Source organism: Corvus brachyrhynchos, unplaced genomic scaffold, assembly GCF_000691975.1.
Source record: "Corvus brachyrhynchos isolate BGI_N302 unplaced genomic scaffold, ASM69197v1 scaffold200, whole genome shotgun sequence".
NCBI lineage: Eukaryota > Metazoa > Chordata > Aves > Passeriformes > Corvidae > Corvus > Corvus brachyrhynchos.
In genome coordinates, this window is record NW_008236184.1 from 4,812,348 (window position 1) to 4,827,819 (window position 15,472).

General features: G+C 44.6%; 1 protein-coding gene across 1 annotated transcript in view; it reads left to right on the forward strand.

The window, feature by feature from the left end:
- Nucleotides 1-4,458: 4,458 nt before the first annotated feature.
- CTDSPL2 (CTD small phosphatase like 2) overlaps nucleotides 4,459-15,472 on the forward strand; it is a 14,564-nt gene continuing 3,550 nt past the window's right edge. Inside the window, exons 1-9 of the mRNA XM_008637369.2 lie at nucleotides 4,459-4,686; nucleotides 7,975-8,113; nucleotides 9,747-9,896; nucleotides 10,348-10,560; nucleotides 11,277-11,355; nucleotides 11,617-11,728; nucleotides 12,562-12,648; nucleotides 13,801-13,863; nucleotides 13,957-14,036. Of these exons, the coding sequence (XP_008635591.1) occupies nucleotides 4,495-4,686; nucleotides 7,975-8,113; nucleotides 9,747-9,896; nucleotides 10,348-10,560; nucleotides 11,277-11,355; nucleotides 11,617-11,728; nucleotides 12,562-12,648; nucleotides 13,801-13,863; nucleotides 13,957-14,036 (1,115 nt within the window). The 5' untranslated portion in view covers nucleotides 4,459-4,494. The remainder of the gene's footprint in view (nucleotides 4,687-7,974; nucleotides 8,114-9,746; nucleotides 9,897-10,347; nucleotides 10,561-11,276; nucleotides 11,356-11,616; nucleotides 11,729-12,561; nucleotides 12,649-13,800; nucleotides 13,864-13,956; nucleotides 14,037-15,472) is intronic.

Below are 15,472 nucleotides of genomic sequence, written 5' to 3' on the forward strand. Positions count from 1 at the left end.
TCTCAATTTCAAACCCCTCAGTTGTCACAGCTGTTAAATCTGGGGACAGGTCACAGCTTTGTGCAGTTGGTCACGTCTCCATCTCTGTTTACACTGTGCATTGATGCTCTTGCTCAAAATTTAAAAAATGTTAAAAAACTATTTACTTTCTTGGCTTTGTGTAAAAAATGTTCCAAGAAAAAGCCCACATAAATAAATAGAACTTTTTCACCTCTTTGTGTTGCTGTCACCAAAGTCACACTCCGGACATGTTCACGGTGTCTGAATCCTCTGGAGCTCTTGTGGTGTGGAGGCTTGGGATAGATTGATTTCTGTGGTGGCAGTGCAGTGTTATTCCTGAGTGCCAAACTGAATGGAGAAATTGTTCAACACTATAATTTTAAAATTTCTTGTCACTTATCTCTTCCTATTGTTCTTCACCATTGTTCCTTTACCATCTTCAACTTTTTCCTGTATCAGAAAGCCCTAAACCCTGTAATTAGATGTGCCTTGCCTAATTTTCCTTTTAATAGTTTGGGGAAAAGTAGAGAAAACAGCAGTGTCATATGTGGGAAATAAACCATCCCTAACTGCAGATTCCATGGAGGTGTGCTCTCAGTTGGAAATATGAGTCATTCACAGGAATTTCTTTCCTGTAAGTACAGTGTACCTGTGCGTGGAATAACAACAGTATTCACAAGGTAGGGAGCCTGACACTTGGTGTGTGTGGACTCAGGAAAATGGAATTTATTGCAGCCATAGCTCCTTCAGCTGCTGCTTTTTAAGAGCTCCTACATTTTATTTTCCTGTCCCACAAATTATTGATTGGATATTCCTTTTAGTCCTTCTTTGCCATGTAATTCTCTCTTGAAGAACAAGGTTTTTCCTTTTTTTTCCCCACATTCTTTCTGGGTTTATTATAAGTGTAGAAGTAATTGAAGACAGAAGGGTTTTGGGGAGTTGATTTCCCTTAGCAAAACTCCCTGGCACAGTGGAAGAGGCAGTGCCAGCCTGGGCTCAGGTCCTTGGTCACCTGGCTGTGCCGTGGGGCCTGTCAGGGATGGCACGTGCTGGGGAAATCCAAATCCCACAGGTTTGAGGAAGGAAATTCTCCTACGTGTTTAGACTTGATTATTTTGACTGTGTTAAGTTTTGTAGCCTGGTTCAGGAAAGAACCACGACTATAATTCAATAAAAACTCCCCCGCCAATTGGATCCAGTACTAGGAAAACAAACTCCTGTCTCTGAGAGGATTGTAGGTACCTGTTGCTAAGTCCATTAGAGATATTTATAACCCCAGGCTTGATACCCAGGATGTGCAGTGAGCCAAAGGAGTCCCTGGCAGGGCTGTACAGAGGAGCTGAACGTTTCCCTGCTGGATAAATATATACTCACCATTGATAAATATTAAATTGGTTCGTCTTTTGTCTAACTGGTATTTTTTTCAGTTCTAGAAAAATCAGGCAACTTAAACTAGAGCAAATCTGAAGTAATATTTTCATTACCACACTGGAATTTTGTTAGTGTCAGTCACCCCATTTTACAGTTTTCTTTAATTCATTTTTGCATTTGTTTAGTGTGGCCAATGCAGCAGTGTGGGCACAGGCCCCGGGCAGGGCCCGTCCCCTGAGGTGTCACTGCTGGGACACCTCCAGTGCTGGGGGCAGCTGGGGGCCCCTCCCAGCAAGAGAGACCTAGAGGAGCTGGAGCCCCAGGAGCAGCTGAGGGAGCAGGGGGGGCTCAGCCTGGAGGAAAGGAGGCTCAGGGGGGACCTTGTGGGTCTGCACAACTCCCTGACAGGAGTGGGCAGCGAGGGGGGGTCGGGCTCTGCTCACAGTGATCAAGGACAGGATGAGGGGAAATGGCCTCAAGTTGTACCAGGGGAGGGTCAGGTTGGATATTAAGGAAGATTTCTTCACTGAGGAGTTCCCCAGCCCTGACACAGCTGCCCAGGCTGGTGGTGGAGTCCCCATCCCTGGAGGGATTTAACAGCCCTGTGAATGTGGCACCTGGGGACATGGGCTATGGTGGCCTTGCAGTGCCGGGGGATGGTTGGACTCAGTGGTCTGAATGGTCTTGTCCAAGCTCAGTGGTTCCGTGACATCACTGGCAGATCCCAGAAGTCAGCTGGATGTGCCTGTTCCATGTGCCATGGCTGGAGCCTTGCCCCACACACACACACACGCTGCCCACCTCTGCAGGGCATCGGGCTCGCCCTGAGCCCACTGCTCCACCACGGTGAGTGCTCTGGGAACGGAGCCTCCTGGGACTCCCAGCTGCCTTCCTGCTATCCTTGGACTCTGTCCTGTCCAGCTGTCCAGAATCCACCATCTCCATGGGCTGTGTGATGTCCAGCTGCGTCCCTTGCTGACGCTCTGTTGCATTGCTCGGATGCCCACTGGTTCCCCTTATAAACTAATTTAATGGTGTAAAAATTAAGGAATTGCCCCTGTTAGCTCAGTGAGCTGGTCAGGTCTCTGATGAGGAGACAAGATCTGAAGTGAATGTGGGAAAGAAATGAGGAGGGAGCAGGAGCAAGGACATTGAGGTGTTGGAGTGTGTCCAGACAAGGGCAACAGAACTGGGGAAGGATCTGAAACACAAATCCTGTGAGGAGCAGCTGGAGAGCTGGGGGAGCTCAGCCTGGAGAGAAGGAGGCTCAGTGGGGACCTTCTGGCTCTGCACAAGTTCCTGACAGGAGGGGACGGCTAGGGTGGGGTCAGGCTCTGCTCCCAGGGAACAGGGACAGGACAAGAAATGGCCTCAGGCTGTGCCAGGGGAGGTTTAGGTTGGATATCAAGGAAAATTTCTTCATGGAAAGGGCTGTCCAGCCCTGGCACAGCTGCCCAGGGCAGTGTTGGAGACCCTGTTGCTGGAGAGATCTAACAGCTGTGTGGATGTGGCACCTGGGGACATGGGTGAGTGGTGGGGATGGTTGGACTGAACTGCCTGTATGTATGTTGCTGTATTGACCACTGATGGAAAATGCTGAGTATGGACCTGTGGAAAATGACCCCCCATGTTTGCTGGCAGTTACAGTGAATATTCCATGTAGTAATTCTGTGTAACATCATGTTTCACCCTTGGCAATACCCACGGAGTACTTTACCTGCTAAGTCTGAGAGCAGTGTCAGTACTTGGGTCATTCCTCGTTAGCTGCAACACCTTTGTGTGAGATTGAGATTTACCTGGGAACAAACACAGCTGTGTAACAGGTTTTGGACTGGTTTTCAAAAGTACTACAGTATTTCCCAGTCTGTGACTCATCCCACTGCCGCCGTTGCCTTTTCCTAAACAACATGCCTGTTGTGACATTACTTATATGTTAAATGTTGCAGATTGTTTATTCTGTCTCTGCAGCAATCAGATCCACACTAAATGGACTCCAGAAAGGCAACTTATATGTTAAATGCTGTATTTATTCTGTCTATGCAGCAATCAGATCTACCCTAAATGGACTCCAGAAAGGCAGGCACTGATTCCTGTCGGGATAAGCATACGATTTTCTTTAAAAACCTGCTTTTTGTCATGATTTCAGCTAGGAAAGGCAAATTACTTTCTTTCCAGTATTTCTGTGCATTACACCACAGATGGATTTCTTGCTACTTCATTTTTCTGCTCCTGATTCATCATAAGAATGATTTTAAGTGCGAGGAGTCCCCTTCCAACCAGCCCAGCTCTGGGCAGCTGCAGAAGGCACGTCCCCAGCCCGGAGAACAGTGACATTGAGGCTTGGGTGTCACAATACCAGCAGCACACTTGGAGGCTGGAGATAAATGGGATGTATTCCCTGGAATGGCCTTTTACTCTGCTTTAATAAATACTGCCCTTGCATGAGTGTTCCCAAGGTCTGATGTGAATCCCAAACTCAGCTCTATTAAAGCTCAGTTTGGGTTCCTTTTCAGAGCTGCTCTGTCCTCACCCACACTGAGTGCACAGACTCATGATTCCTTCTGTGAGCACTTGACAGGAATTTAGATTTATGCCTCATCTCAAATTTAATGTGGAGACTTGCAATGAAGTATTTTGAGGAACACAGAGAGGGAAGGACTTCTGGGTCACAGAGTCCAGTCATTTGGGGCTGGAGACAACAGGCACCCTACAATCAATCCTTTCATCAAGGTAGTTGACGCCCTCCTGGTTGACAAGGTGTGATTGTTCGCAGGTTGGACTCGATGATCCAAGAGGTCCTTTCCACCCTAGATAGTTCTGTCATTCTGAGCAGGTAGGTTTTTCCTCCCCGCCACTCGGATTGGAGGGTTATGCCAGACTCACTGATGTGCTGGGTGCTGTATCCATGGCCAGATTATATCCATTTGTTCCTCTAGCAGTGTGGTGCTCTCACTGAAATAGCTCCCCTGTGCTGTAAGTGAAGCCGTGCGGCGGGAGGGGAGCGCTCGGCACAGCACCACCAGCGTTATGTAATTCCTTGGTTTCAGGAGCTGCAGCTTAATATGTTTCCTCAATGAGTAAGTATTCCTGGTTTTTCCTTTTATAGCTTTCCATGTGGTACCCATGAAGATGAGGCTGAGGACACGGAAAGCTTCCCAGCAGTCCAACCAGCTCCACACGCAGCGGGCGCTGCGGGCCAAGCGGAAACACTCGGAGGTGGAGGAGCCCTTACCTGGCGGCGGGGGAAAACCACCCAAAAATGAGACGGGCCTCTTGTCTTCAATCAAAAAATTCATTAAAGGAAGCACACCCAAGGTACGCCAGCTGTGGGCTCCTGCTTTACTTTTAAGTCATAATCACTTCAAATTTGATTGAAAACCAGTTCTGTTAAGAATTAATCATGGGGTGGAAGCAAAACATAAAAGAATTGAAGGCAACAAGTGCCTGTGAGTTATGTCAGGTAAAGCAGACTTTGAAACCTTCAGGAGTCAATTGTAGGCGTAGTTAACAGTCCAATAAATCACAAGATTTATTATCTGGTGTTTCTTTGTAAAAATGTCAAATAAATTCAGTACATTCTTTTTAATTTCTATTTTAAGGATTCCTCAAATCCAGATTCAAGGAATTACCAGTACTGACAACTTAGAAAAGCCAGTCTGTAGGCATAAATTTGTTGACTATTTCTGGCAATTTTATTCAAAACTGTTTAGGTGTCATTTAATCAATGAAGGTCAAACCTCACAAATCCAAGTGCCATGGATTAGATGCAGCTGCTCAGTGATTCCTGCAGCGAGCACTGCCCTGCTTGGAGCATCACATCCAGATCTTGTTGGGGAAAACCACAAAATCTCATGTCTTGGTCCAGCCAGAAGGCTGAGCTTTACTGATCTGCCCATGTGAACACCTGTTGCATGTGCTGCATGGACATTTGAGGGCAAAAAATACACACACACACACATATATAAAAGTTTGATAGGCTGAATGTAATCTTGCAATTGCTTCAAAAACTGGCATTTTTTCTCTAGATGGAGGCCAGTTAAAAACCCCTCATCATTCTGTCCCAGCAGTTTAGATGCTGGCATTATGTAACTGCAGATTTGAAAGATTAGCCAAGAAGTTGTAACTAATTTACAATGTATCCCAGATCAGCTACATGATAAATAAAAATCTGGTATAAATTCAGAAGTATTTTCTCGGGTTTGAACTAAGTGTTGAAACAATAACTTGTAACAAGTTGAAGTTCAAATAATCCTAATAATGTAACACTATATTCTTGAATTGTTAAAATTATAGCGAAATTGAGTATTTCATGACATGTTAAACCAAAACAACCTGTCCTAGAAACAGTGAAATACTAAAGAAGAAATATCTCAGCAAAAATTAATGGTTAAATCTGCTTCCAGGTTTTTTTTATTAAACTGTGATAATTGATCTATTTTACAATCAGTATCTCTGTTGGATCTCAGGAGTGCAACATTTTGGTTGCAAAACCTCTGCACTCAAATCTAAGCAAAAAGTTTACACTGGAATTTTTAGATAAGGGAAATATGTCTGGTTTTCCTTTTCCATGTCTCTTTAAGGTTTTGTGAACTTCCTTCCTTCCCATCTTCTCTTCCTCTCCCAAATCCAGGGATTACTTTCCATTCTGTTTTTTCTTGTCAGGTTTGTTGTCATGAAATGCCCCCATTTTTGTGCTGTTCTCTCCCCCGTCCTCTCCCGTGCCTGTAGCAGGCCTTGGCATGGTTCCAGTGCCTGAGCATGGCCCGCCAGTGACTCTGCCAGGCCGGCTTCCAGAGCCTGCTGACTTCCCCAGCTCGTCCTGGGGCTGCCATGGGAACGGCACCGCTCTCTGGATACCCCAGAGTTTGGCCGTGGGGAGGGAAAGTCTCAGTCACCTCTGGGGTTCTGTGGATTTATGGCAGTCAATGTCCCCATAATGTGTGTCTGGGCAATTTCCATCATAGTCACAGGTCATTTATCTGACCATGACTTCAAATGTCTGTTGTTATTCCCAGTCTCAATTCAGGCCAGTCCTTAGCACATTCCTGGCCTCTGGAAACACCCAAAAGCAGATAAATGTTCATGTCCCTGTGGCATTGCCATGTCCCTTATGGCACAGGTGTGATGTCACAGGTGACAGGGGAGTGACAGAATTCCAGCAGATGGCTCTGTAAATACATACAGTGGGTATATTCAGTTCTACATCTCTGCAGCAACATTTTCCATGGATAAACCAAGCAGCCCAGTAACATTTCATCCCACTTCACCTGAATTCTCTTCCCCGGGACACTGTGAGCACAGCAGTGTGAGCTTCCTGCTGCGCTGGATCCTCTTCTGCAGCATCAGAGGGATCTCCAGAGGGAGTGGGGTCTTCCTGCCTCTGATCCCATCAACAAGTTTTCCTGATTTCACTGGAATTTTTGTAACTTCTCTACACTTGTTCTCCATAGGGCAGGATGAGAGCTCACCTCATTTATGAAGGCCAAGGGATAGCTTTTCCAAGTTAATGAAGTTCTTTGGTTGTTTTCTCCAGAATAACCTGGAAATGTTTTTCCTTACTTTTGATCAGTTTTATCTGTTTCCTCTCAATATATGGATTATGGTATATACAATATTACTAATTCTAGGTGTTAGTAATTAGGTTGTTTTCACCAAGGTTGTTGGTCAAGCAGAAGGTTTGTGGGATCAGTGGTGTTCTCCTGTCTTCTGCTGTGACTCTCAGTACCTCCCCATGTTGGTATTTCCTTTAGCTGCTGTTACAGCAGGGGCTTTAGATTAATTTTTCTGAATTTTCTATTTACTGTTTTTTGGAGCACGCAAACTGTTTTTTCTTTTTAAAGATGTGAAACTGCTGCTCCAGCAAGGTAATATTGTAATTCTAAAATTAAAATTTTAATTAACTTTGATATTGTCTGTGGCCTTGTTATTTGTTATTCAATTGGGTTACTTTTGCCTTGTCTCACACAGTTCAGGGTACTCTTGATGATCATGCTTTAGATTTCAGATTTACATTTTATTGAGTTGTAGTAGGTGTTTTGGGGGAAAAGGGGCAGAAACCTGTCAGAAACGTGTGCCTGCACATAGAGCTGTGCACAGAAAATGTGCGGAATTGTTTGGTTCTGTCTCATTGCCATGAGTGCTGCAGGGAAGAGCAGTCACTTACTTCCAGGTAAGGAGAATCCTTGGATTTCTCACAGCTGGGTTTTGCTCTGTACTGATATGGATTGTCACATTGGATATTGTTGGGCAGTTCACCTCCTGTTAATTTAACAGGCAAAGAAATCAAATCTCAAGTAATTTTAGTTGCTTTGTCTCTGCATTTCCCAGCCTCTGCAGCACTGAAATATTTATAGATTGTCTGTAAAGACAATTTTTCAACTACAGCAGCTCCATGTACAGTTTTCATTCCCCATACTTTGATTTAGTTTAAAGTCATGTAAAATCCCAGCTGGCCAGATGTATGTTGCATGTTTTTCATCTGGAAGTGGAGCAGTAAAGGGACCTTTGGTGAACTTTCTCCAGGAGATAACATTCTCTGGTCTGTTCCATGGAAAAAGAGGCACTGTTCAGTATGTTTCTTTTTTCCCTCTTTTCTATTTTAAGGAAGAAAGAGAAAATCCTACCAAAAGGAGTCGGATTGACCGGGATATTGATAACAACTTGATCACATCCACACCTCAGACAGGAGAGAAGCCCAACAAACAGCTCTCGCGAGTGCGGCGGAAAAGTCAGATGAATGGAGGTCGGTAAATCCTCACATTGTGCATTGCAGTGCAGTGGGAATTCTCTAATCTCCCAGCTGTGCACTGATCCAGGGCAGTTCTGCAGTGGGGGAGGTTGTTGGGGGTTCTGACTGACTTCAGTGAGAGCAGGGTTGAGCTAATCATAGCAAAACAGGATTTCCAGGGGTGTGAGCAACACTTCCATCACACCCCAGACACATGCAGTGTATCTCTGTGAGAACAGCTACTTTGGACCTAATTTAGCTTTTTTTTTTTTTTAAATTATTATTCTCAAAGTCCCATAATAATTTGATTTAGCTCTTCTCCCATTTTCTCACAAATAACATGTGAAACGTGACCTCCCAACTCTTGACCTTTGCGGAAGTTACCAGGTGTCCTTCTCCAGGCAAGTTTTGTATCTCTCTAAGGATGGAGATTCCCCTTTCCCTGTGAAAATTCTCCTCTTGAATATCTTTATTCATGACATGATAAAATTGTCATTGATACTTAAAACATCACCTGTGGTTCCAAATCTGACATAAAAACCTGGGTTTTAAGCTTCCTCTCTAAGGAAACTATGAGGGTGGCAAGGCCTTGGCAAAGGTTCCCAGAGAAGCTGTGGCTGCCCCTGGATCCCTGGAAGTGTCCAAGGCCAGGTTGGACCGGGCTTGGAGCACAGGGCAAGGAAGGTGTCCCTACCCTGACAGGGGGTGGCACTGGATGGGCTTTAAGGTCCCTTCCCACCCAACCCAAGCCATCTTGTGACTGTGGTATCCTGGGTGCACACAGAGCACCCTGAGCTCCTGTCACTGTTACAGGGATAAAAGTTCTTCATTAAATATTCCCTGTTAGGGAGGGCTTGGAGCTGCAGCTGGCACACCTCACAAACCAGAGCTGTGTGAAGTCCTCAAGCAGCTCCATCAGGCTCAGCTGACAGGGGGGGTCTCAGCTCATGTGCACAAAGTCCATTCACTCTCTCCCATATGGACAGACATCTCAGAGCCTGAGTGCTGTGAAGGAAATAATTCTCCTTTATCTCAGTCTCAGAACTGCCTTGGCCCTCAGCCATGAGATGGGGATTTGAGTTTTGGGATGTACATACCCATACCTAAGATTTAGAGGTAACCCTTGTTACATGCCAGATCTGTAACATGGATGTTTATTTAATTCTGTCCTTTGTTATCTGTGATAACAACTGACAGTTCTTTCCCTTCCGAGTAGTGTTTGTGCCTCTGTGTGAGTGTGTGGAGAGTAACAAACGATGGACCCTGGAGCAGCTGGGAGGGAGGGAGGCTCAGCCAGGCAGTTCTGACCCTTTCTCGTGCCTCCCTCTAGTGGAGTCCTGGCACTGAAAACGCCGAGCTCTGCCAGGGCACGGCGGCTCCGGGGCTGCCTCCCACCGAATCACTGAGAGGATTTACACCTCTGCTATTTATCTGAACAAGGAGTGCTGCCTCATCTGGAGAGAAGCTTCAGATGGTGTTGAGAATGGATATTTTTGGGTTTATGCTGGTAGAAAGTCGCTGACTCTCATGGACCCAGCTGAGCCATGAACAAGAGTTCACTCCTGGAGTGCAAATGCTGACCATAAGGGAACAGATGCAACTGAAACCCAGCTGGGTGGTGTTAAAACTCATATCTTTTCTTTTCCAGAAGCTGGAAGTTATGAAATGACGAACCAACACGTAAAGCAAAATGGAAAATTGGAAGATAACCCTACCACAGGCAGTCCCCCACGAACAACATTACTGGGAACCATATTTTCTCCTGTTTTCAATTTTTTTTCACCAGCAAATAAAAATGGTGAGTATTATTAAAGAAGCCAATAGTTTTAAAGCTGAGTGTGACAGATTTGAGTGGTTTGAGTGGCAGTACACTTTTCATTCTGGTTTACAAACCAAGTCACTGCTGCCAGGTAAAAGGCTCCTTATTTCCTAGATGGGTTGATCGTTAATGAAAGAAGCCATAAGCTTACAAGCATTAGAACATTTCTTTCATAGGTGTATTAGTGGTGCACCTTTCAGTAAAAAGAAAATAAGGAGAAGGAAAAAAAAAGGGATTATGTTCCATGTCCCAAACATGTTTTAAAGTCATTTGTCATGGTCTTCAGTTTGGTTCTTATTTTTGTGGCATGAATCAGTGCAATTACCTTTAATTATTCTGAGACTTTGTGTGTGTGTGGTTAACAATGAGTCTGAGCATTGTGATAGGGAACTCAGCCTAAAGGTAAGGAGTGTTTGGAAATGTCCCTCAGGAACATCAGGCTCCGACTCTCCGGGTCAGGCTGTGGAAGCTGAGGAAATCGTGAAGCAGCTGGACATGGAGCAGGTGGACGAGATCACAACGAGCACGGCCACATCCACCAACGGCGCCGCCTTCCCCGGCCAGGCCGTGCAGGTCAGGGCTGTCAACAACGGCCTGGGGGACACTGAGGAGCCGGGGGACCGCGACCTGCCCCCGCTCACGGGTAAGGGACAGGGGACAGAGAGGGTGCTTCAGGGAGTCAGCACCTGCGCTTGGCAGGGACTCCCATTCCCCCTTCCCTTGGGCCGTACAAACAGCATTAATACTGATTTTTATGGCTGATCGACAAATCTGGTTTATGCACCAATGACACAGTTTTGGCAAGACTTACCTATTCCTGGTGTAACTCAGGTGGCCTTGTAACACTTCTTCCCGTGGAAGCAGAGATTCCAGAGGAAAGGCATTATTGTTAACATTGAACTTGCACATTCTGGGCTTGCTGATCTCCAAAGAGAAATTGGCTACATTTTGATATCTTGTAGAACCACATGGGAAATGAGAAGCACACAGATCCTACATTCATTTTCCGTATTTTCTTCAGAAGACAGCATATTTTTTTGACAAAAACTGTAGCCATAAAATGGAGTTTCTGTGTGCATGGGCAACATCAAATCCTTAACCCTCCCCGGACCCTCCAAGCTCTGGTAGATGTGCAGCTTTTTAGTAGGGGGTAAATGTGACCTCTGAGCAGAGGGGCTGCTCTGGGTCCAACCCAGGAGAGCCCCTGGCAGGGGAGGTGGGGCTGGAGGGAGAGTTCGTCGCTTGTTTCCCCCTTGTGTCTCAAGTGCAAATTGTCACTTAAAAGAACTGCACTAATAAGACCAGCTCTTGTGGTTTTTTGTTTTATTTTTTGTTTTGGTCATTTTCGTTGAATTTCAGCACCAGTATCTCCAGACAATGGCTACTCATCAGCTCATGCAGAAGCCACCTATGAAGAGGACTGGGAAGTTTTTGATCCGTAAGTGCCAGTATTTGTACTAGAAATAGTAAATTAATCATTTGGAGTATTGAATTAAGATACTTCTATTTAAATTGTATCATTTTCATGCTATGATAATGAACTCCAAAAGCTCTTATCTTAAAAAAAGTGTATGCTTATGTGGGGTTTATTTCAATTTAAAATACTTTTTGTGCAGCCTTAAATATTTCAAATATTTAGTTGGGCTACAACATTGCAGTTCAATAATGTACATTTTTACAGCAAAATCTGTATTTTCAGATACTATTTCATCAAACATGTCCCCCCACTAACAGAAGAGCAGCTGAACAGGAAACCAGCTCTCCCACTGAAAACCAGAAGCACACCAGAGTTCTCATTAGTTCTAGACTTGGTAAATATCTTTATAAACACAAACCAAAGCAGGGGGGTGTTCCCTTATTTGTGGAAATCAGTTATGTTTGCTTTGAACAAAAAGGCTGTTGAATGTTGTGTAATTTTAGTTTAAAATAGTTGAAAAAGAATTTACTGTGGTAGGAATAGAATGTGTGTTGTATTTGTCAAATACTTACATCCTGCTTTAAAAAAAAAGCATTACAGTTTTAACATTTCAAACAGAGAGTTGTCTGTCCCCATAAAGCTTCCCTAAATCCAGTTTGGAAAAATGAGATGGAATAAAGAGGAGAATTCAGTTGCGAGTGTTTTGCATCAAGATTGATGAAAAATTAGATTTTTACTTTTTAGAACATTCTTATTCTTAAAGGGCACAAATCCACTTTTTGAAATACTCTTACAAAATGTATTTGTCTTTATGATGATTTGTTTCAGTGTCTCTGTTTCAAAAGTTGTTTCAGACCCTGTTAATGATGATGTGATTTTATGAGCAGCATCAGTTGGGCCGTCTTTGTGTGATCGTAGGAATGGGTGGATTATTCACAGTGAAAGATACAGGCTGGAACTGAATGAGAGGAGAGCCTACAAAATTAAAATACCTCCTTATAATTACACCCCCAGCACACAATTTTAGTGAAAATTTTAAAAAATTACAATAATGAACTGTTAAATTCATCCTAAGAATTTTCTTCAGTCTTGACAGCACTTGCACAGAAGTACATTTTCCATTCTAAATAAACCTGCCTTAAAATGAACATAAAATGCAGAAAACGACTTTTCTTTTCAACATTGTTTTTTCACACTCTTTTTTCCTTTATATAATTTTTTTCCTAGGATGAAACATTAGTGCACTGTAGTCTAAATGAATTAGAAGATGCTGCACTCACTTTTCCAGTTCTTTTTCAAGATGTCATTTACCAGGTAAATAGAAAAACACAAACTTTTTTATTTTGCTTTGTGGGAATCCTTGCTGGATGTAGTTGTTCACAGCTTGTTTGAAGAGAGAAGCAGCGGCCTGGCATTTTACACCTGCCTGGTGATAAACTGCAGGTGTCAGATCTGGCAAGAAATTTTGTATTCACTTAAATTGTTCCCCTTTTCTTCCCCCCTGGTCACTGGGTTGTGTCCACAATAAATTTGATCTAAGTCAGTTCATGTACTACAAATCCTTGTGGAGATGTACTGTGATTTGAAGGAAAACTCAAGCCTGTTCCTCAGTGGCTGTTAAACCATTGATAAAGCTGAAATCCCTGTGAAATGAGAGGCAGCTCCATATCCTCCCTTCTCTCCTGATATTCCTGGAGCTCCTCAGAGCTGCAGTTCCGTGTGGGTGCTCTCTGAGCCTGGGAGAGAGCAGGGGCTGCTCTGCTCACCCCATGTGCTGTCACTGCCACAGCCAGGGCTGCCCAGCACAACCAGACACAACCTGGGCCAGGCCTGGAGCTGCAGCTCCCTGCACCTCCTCCCCACAAGCCCAAATCCTGTAGTGGAATCAGAGGGAGGCAGAACCCTCCTGACTGGGTCCTCTTGTGACTCTACAATTCCTTACAGGGAATGATTTCTCTGTGTGCGCAGTTCTGTGCTGGTGGAGGTTGAGTTTATGGAAATTTAGAAACAACTGAAGCCTTTTTTTTATGATCACTTCTGACACCCCCAGGCTCAGGTAATTGTTAGTGGTTATTAAGAAGAGGATGTAGTTCTTGTGTCCAGGGCTTGAACTGGTGCTGCCCTGCTGGTGAGAGCTGAGTCAGGGTGTTTAGTCAAAGCAACCAGTTTTCATTTTTAACTTAGAGATTGTCCAACTTCTATATTTTTAAATTTTTTTTTCTAATTCCATCAAATTTCCAGTAGTTGTGTTAAGGCTGATGTTAGTGTGTTACGCCTTCACTCTGAGCTGCTCAGGCTGGGAGCTACTGGAATATTGCTGTCACTGGGGTGCTATTATACAAGAAGTTGGTATTTGCTGTTTATTTCTGACGCTCATTTTCACCTCCACTGCACAGAGTGTAATTTAGTGGGGAGGTTGATAGCTGGCGGACTGTGAATGTTTGCTAAAGCCCCTCTCTGCTCCAGGTGTATGTCCGGCTAAGGCCGTTCTTCCGAGAGTTCCTGGAACGTATGTCTCAGATTTATGAGGTAAAACTATTAGACACCACCTTTGAATTTCATTTTTAAATTGTATCCACTTACTTGTACCTCAGTGGTGACTTTTTCCCCTCCAATCCCCAGATCATTCTGTTTACTGCTTCTAAGAAGGTGTATGCAGACAAGTTATTGAACATCCTGGACCCCAAAAAGCAGCTGGTCAGGTAAAACCAGAACAGTGTGCACGAACCTGTTGTGAGCAAACTGAGTCCTGTGCCTGACCAGTGGGATGGGACGTGTTCCTTACTGCAATGTCTCCCTGACTGATTCCTAAGAGAGGGAGAAAAATGGACTGAAGTGCTGGAATTGGTGCCTTGTGATAAAATAACCCCAGGCCAAAACCTGTACCAATTCATTCTCTGTTTGGTTGGCTCATGGGAAATGACCTCTTGGGGATCAAAAATGTGCTTTGGAATACACACTGCAAATAAAGGAAATGAAATGACTATCTGATTACTTTTAAACTATTCAAACTTGAGTTATTTATTATAAATTGTGACTTGTGTAGCTTTTACAATCAGCATGCTTTCAATTCTCATTCAATCACAAAATCATTTGTCTGTTGGCTTTGTATTAGAGCTGGTTTGGTTTTCCATTTCTCAGTAGTGAGCTTTGTTGGGAATTGTTTGGCTTTTCCAGTTCCTTAAGGCAGAAGGAAATTCCAGGGGTGAGATTCTGTCACTCTCATCTGGCAGGGGGACTGTACCTTGCAGTGTTGGACCCAAATTGATTTCTGCTCAGGGATTTCCCCTGTGTGGGGTGTCCCAGGCCAGGGAACCCCTCCCTGGTGATGCCAGAGCTGTGTGACATCACTGCACAGCCACCTCTGCATTGTGTGTTGTACATTTTGCAATGAAACTGCATTTGCTGCACGCAAAGAAAAAGCAGTGGGTTTATCCAGCGTTACACTCAGTGCTGTGGGCACATCCCAAGTCCTTTTCCTGACGTGCAGAAGGATAAACTGTCACTAGTTTTACCCAGAGCCAGTCTTACTGCTTGTGTTATGTGACACACAGAATCCAGGCACAGAATGTGCCTCCTTTCCACTGTGTTAGACCTGGGAGTACTCTCAGTGCTTGGAATGCTGAACCTGGCTGTGCCAGCCCGGAGGATGGTGCCCAGGTAGGCACTGGCACTCCAGAACACGAGTGGGGTGGCAAACCTTTCTCCAGACACCTGATGTGAATGTTCAGGACTGTGATTGTTCCTGTGTTGGGACTGGGAAGAGCCAATGGCACAAGCAGCCAGACCGGGTCTAGAAGCCTGCAGAGATGTTCCTGTGCTCCCTGGCTTTGTCTGGGGTTGGTGTGGCTGAGCTGACTTGGTCCCAGCTCTGCCACCAGCCCCAGGTGCCTGTCAGGCCCCACACGTGTGACTCACACTCTATATATAAATGCAGCAGCTCATTTCCCTCCATGGCAACGTTGGGAACTCAGCTCCTGCATGGAATTAGGCACACTATGTACAGCTTCTGAACACTCCATTTAAAAATACAGGCAGCGTGGAAGGAGCTGCTCTGCAACAGAGCTGGGCAACCCCAAATCTGCCTACAATTTATAATTCTGTGGATATGCCATGAAATGGGAGGTTTATTCCTGCT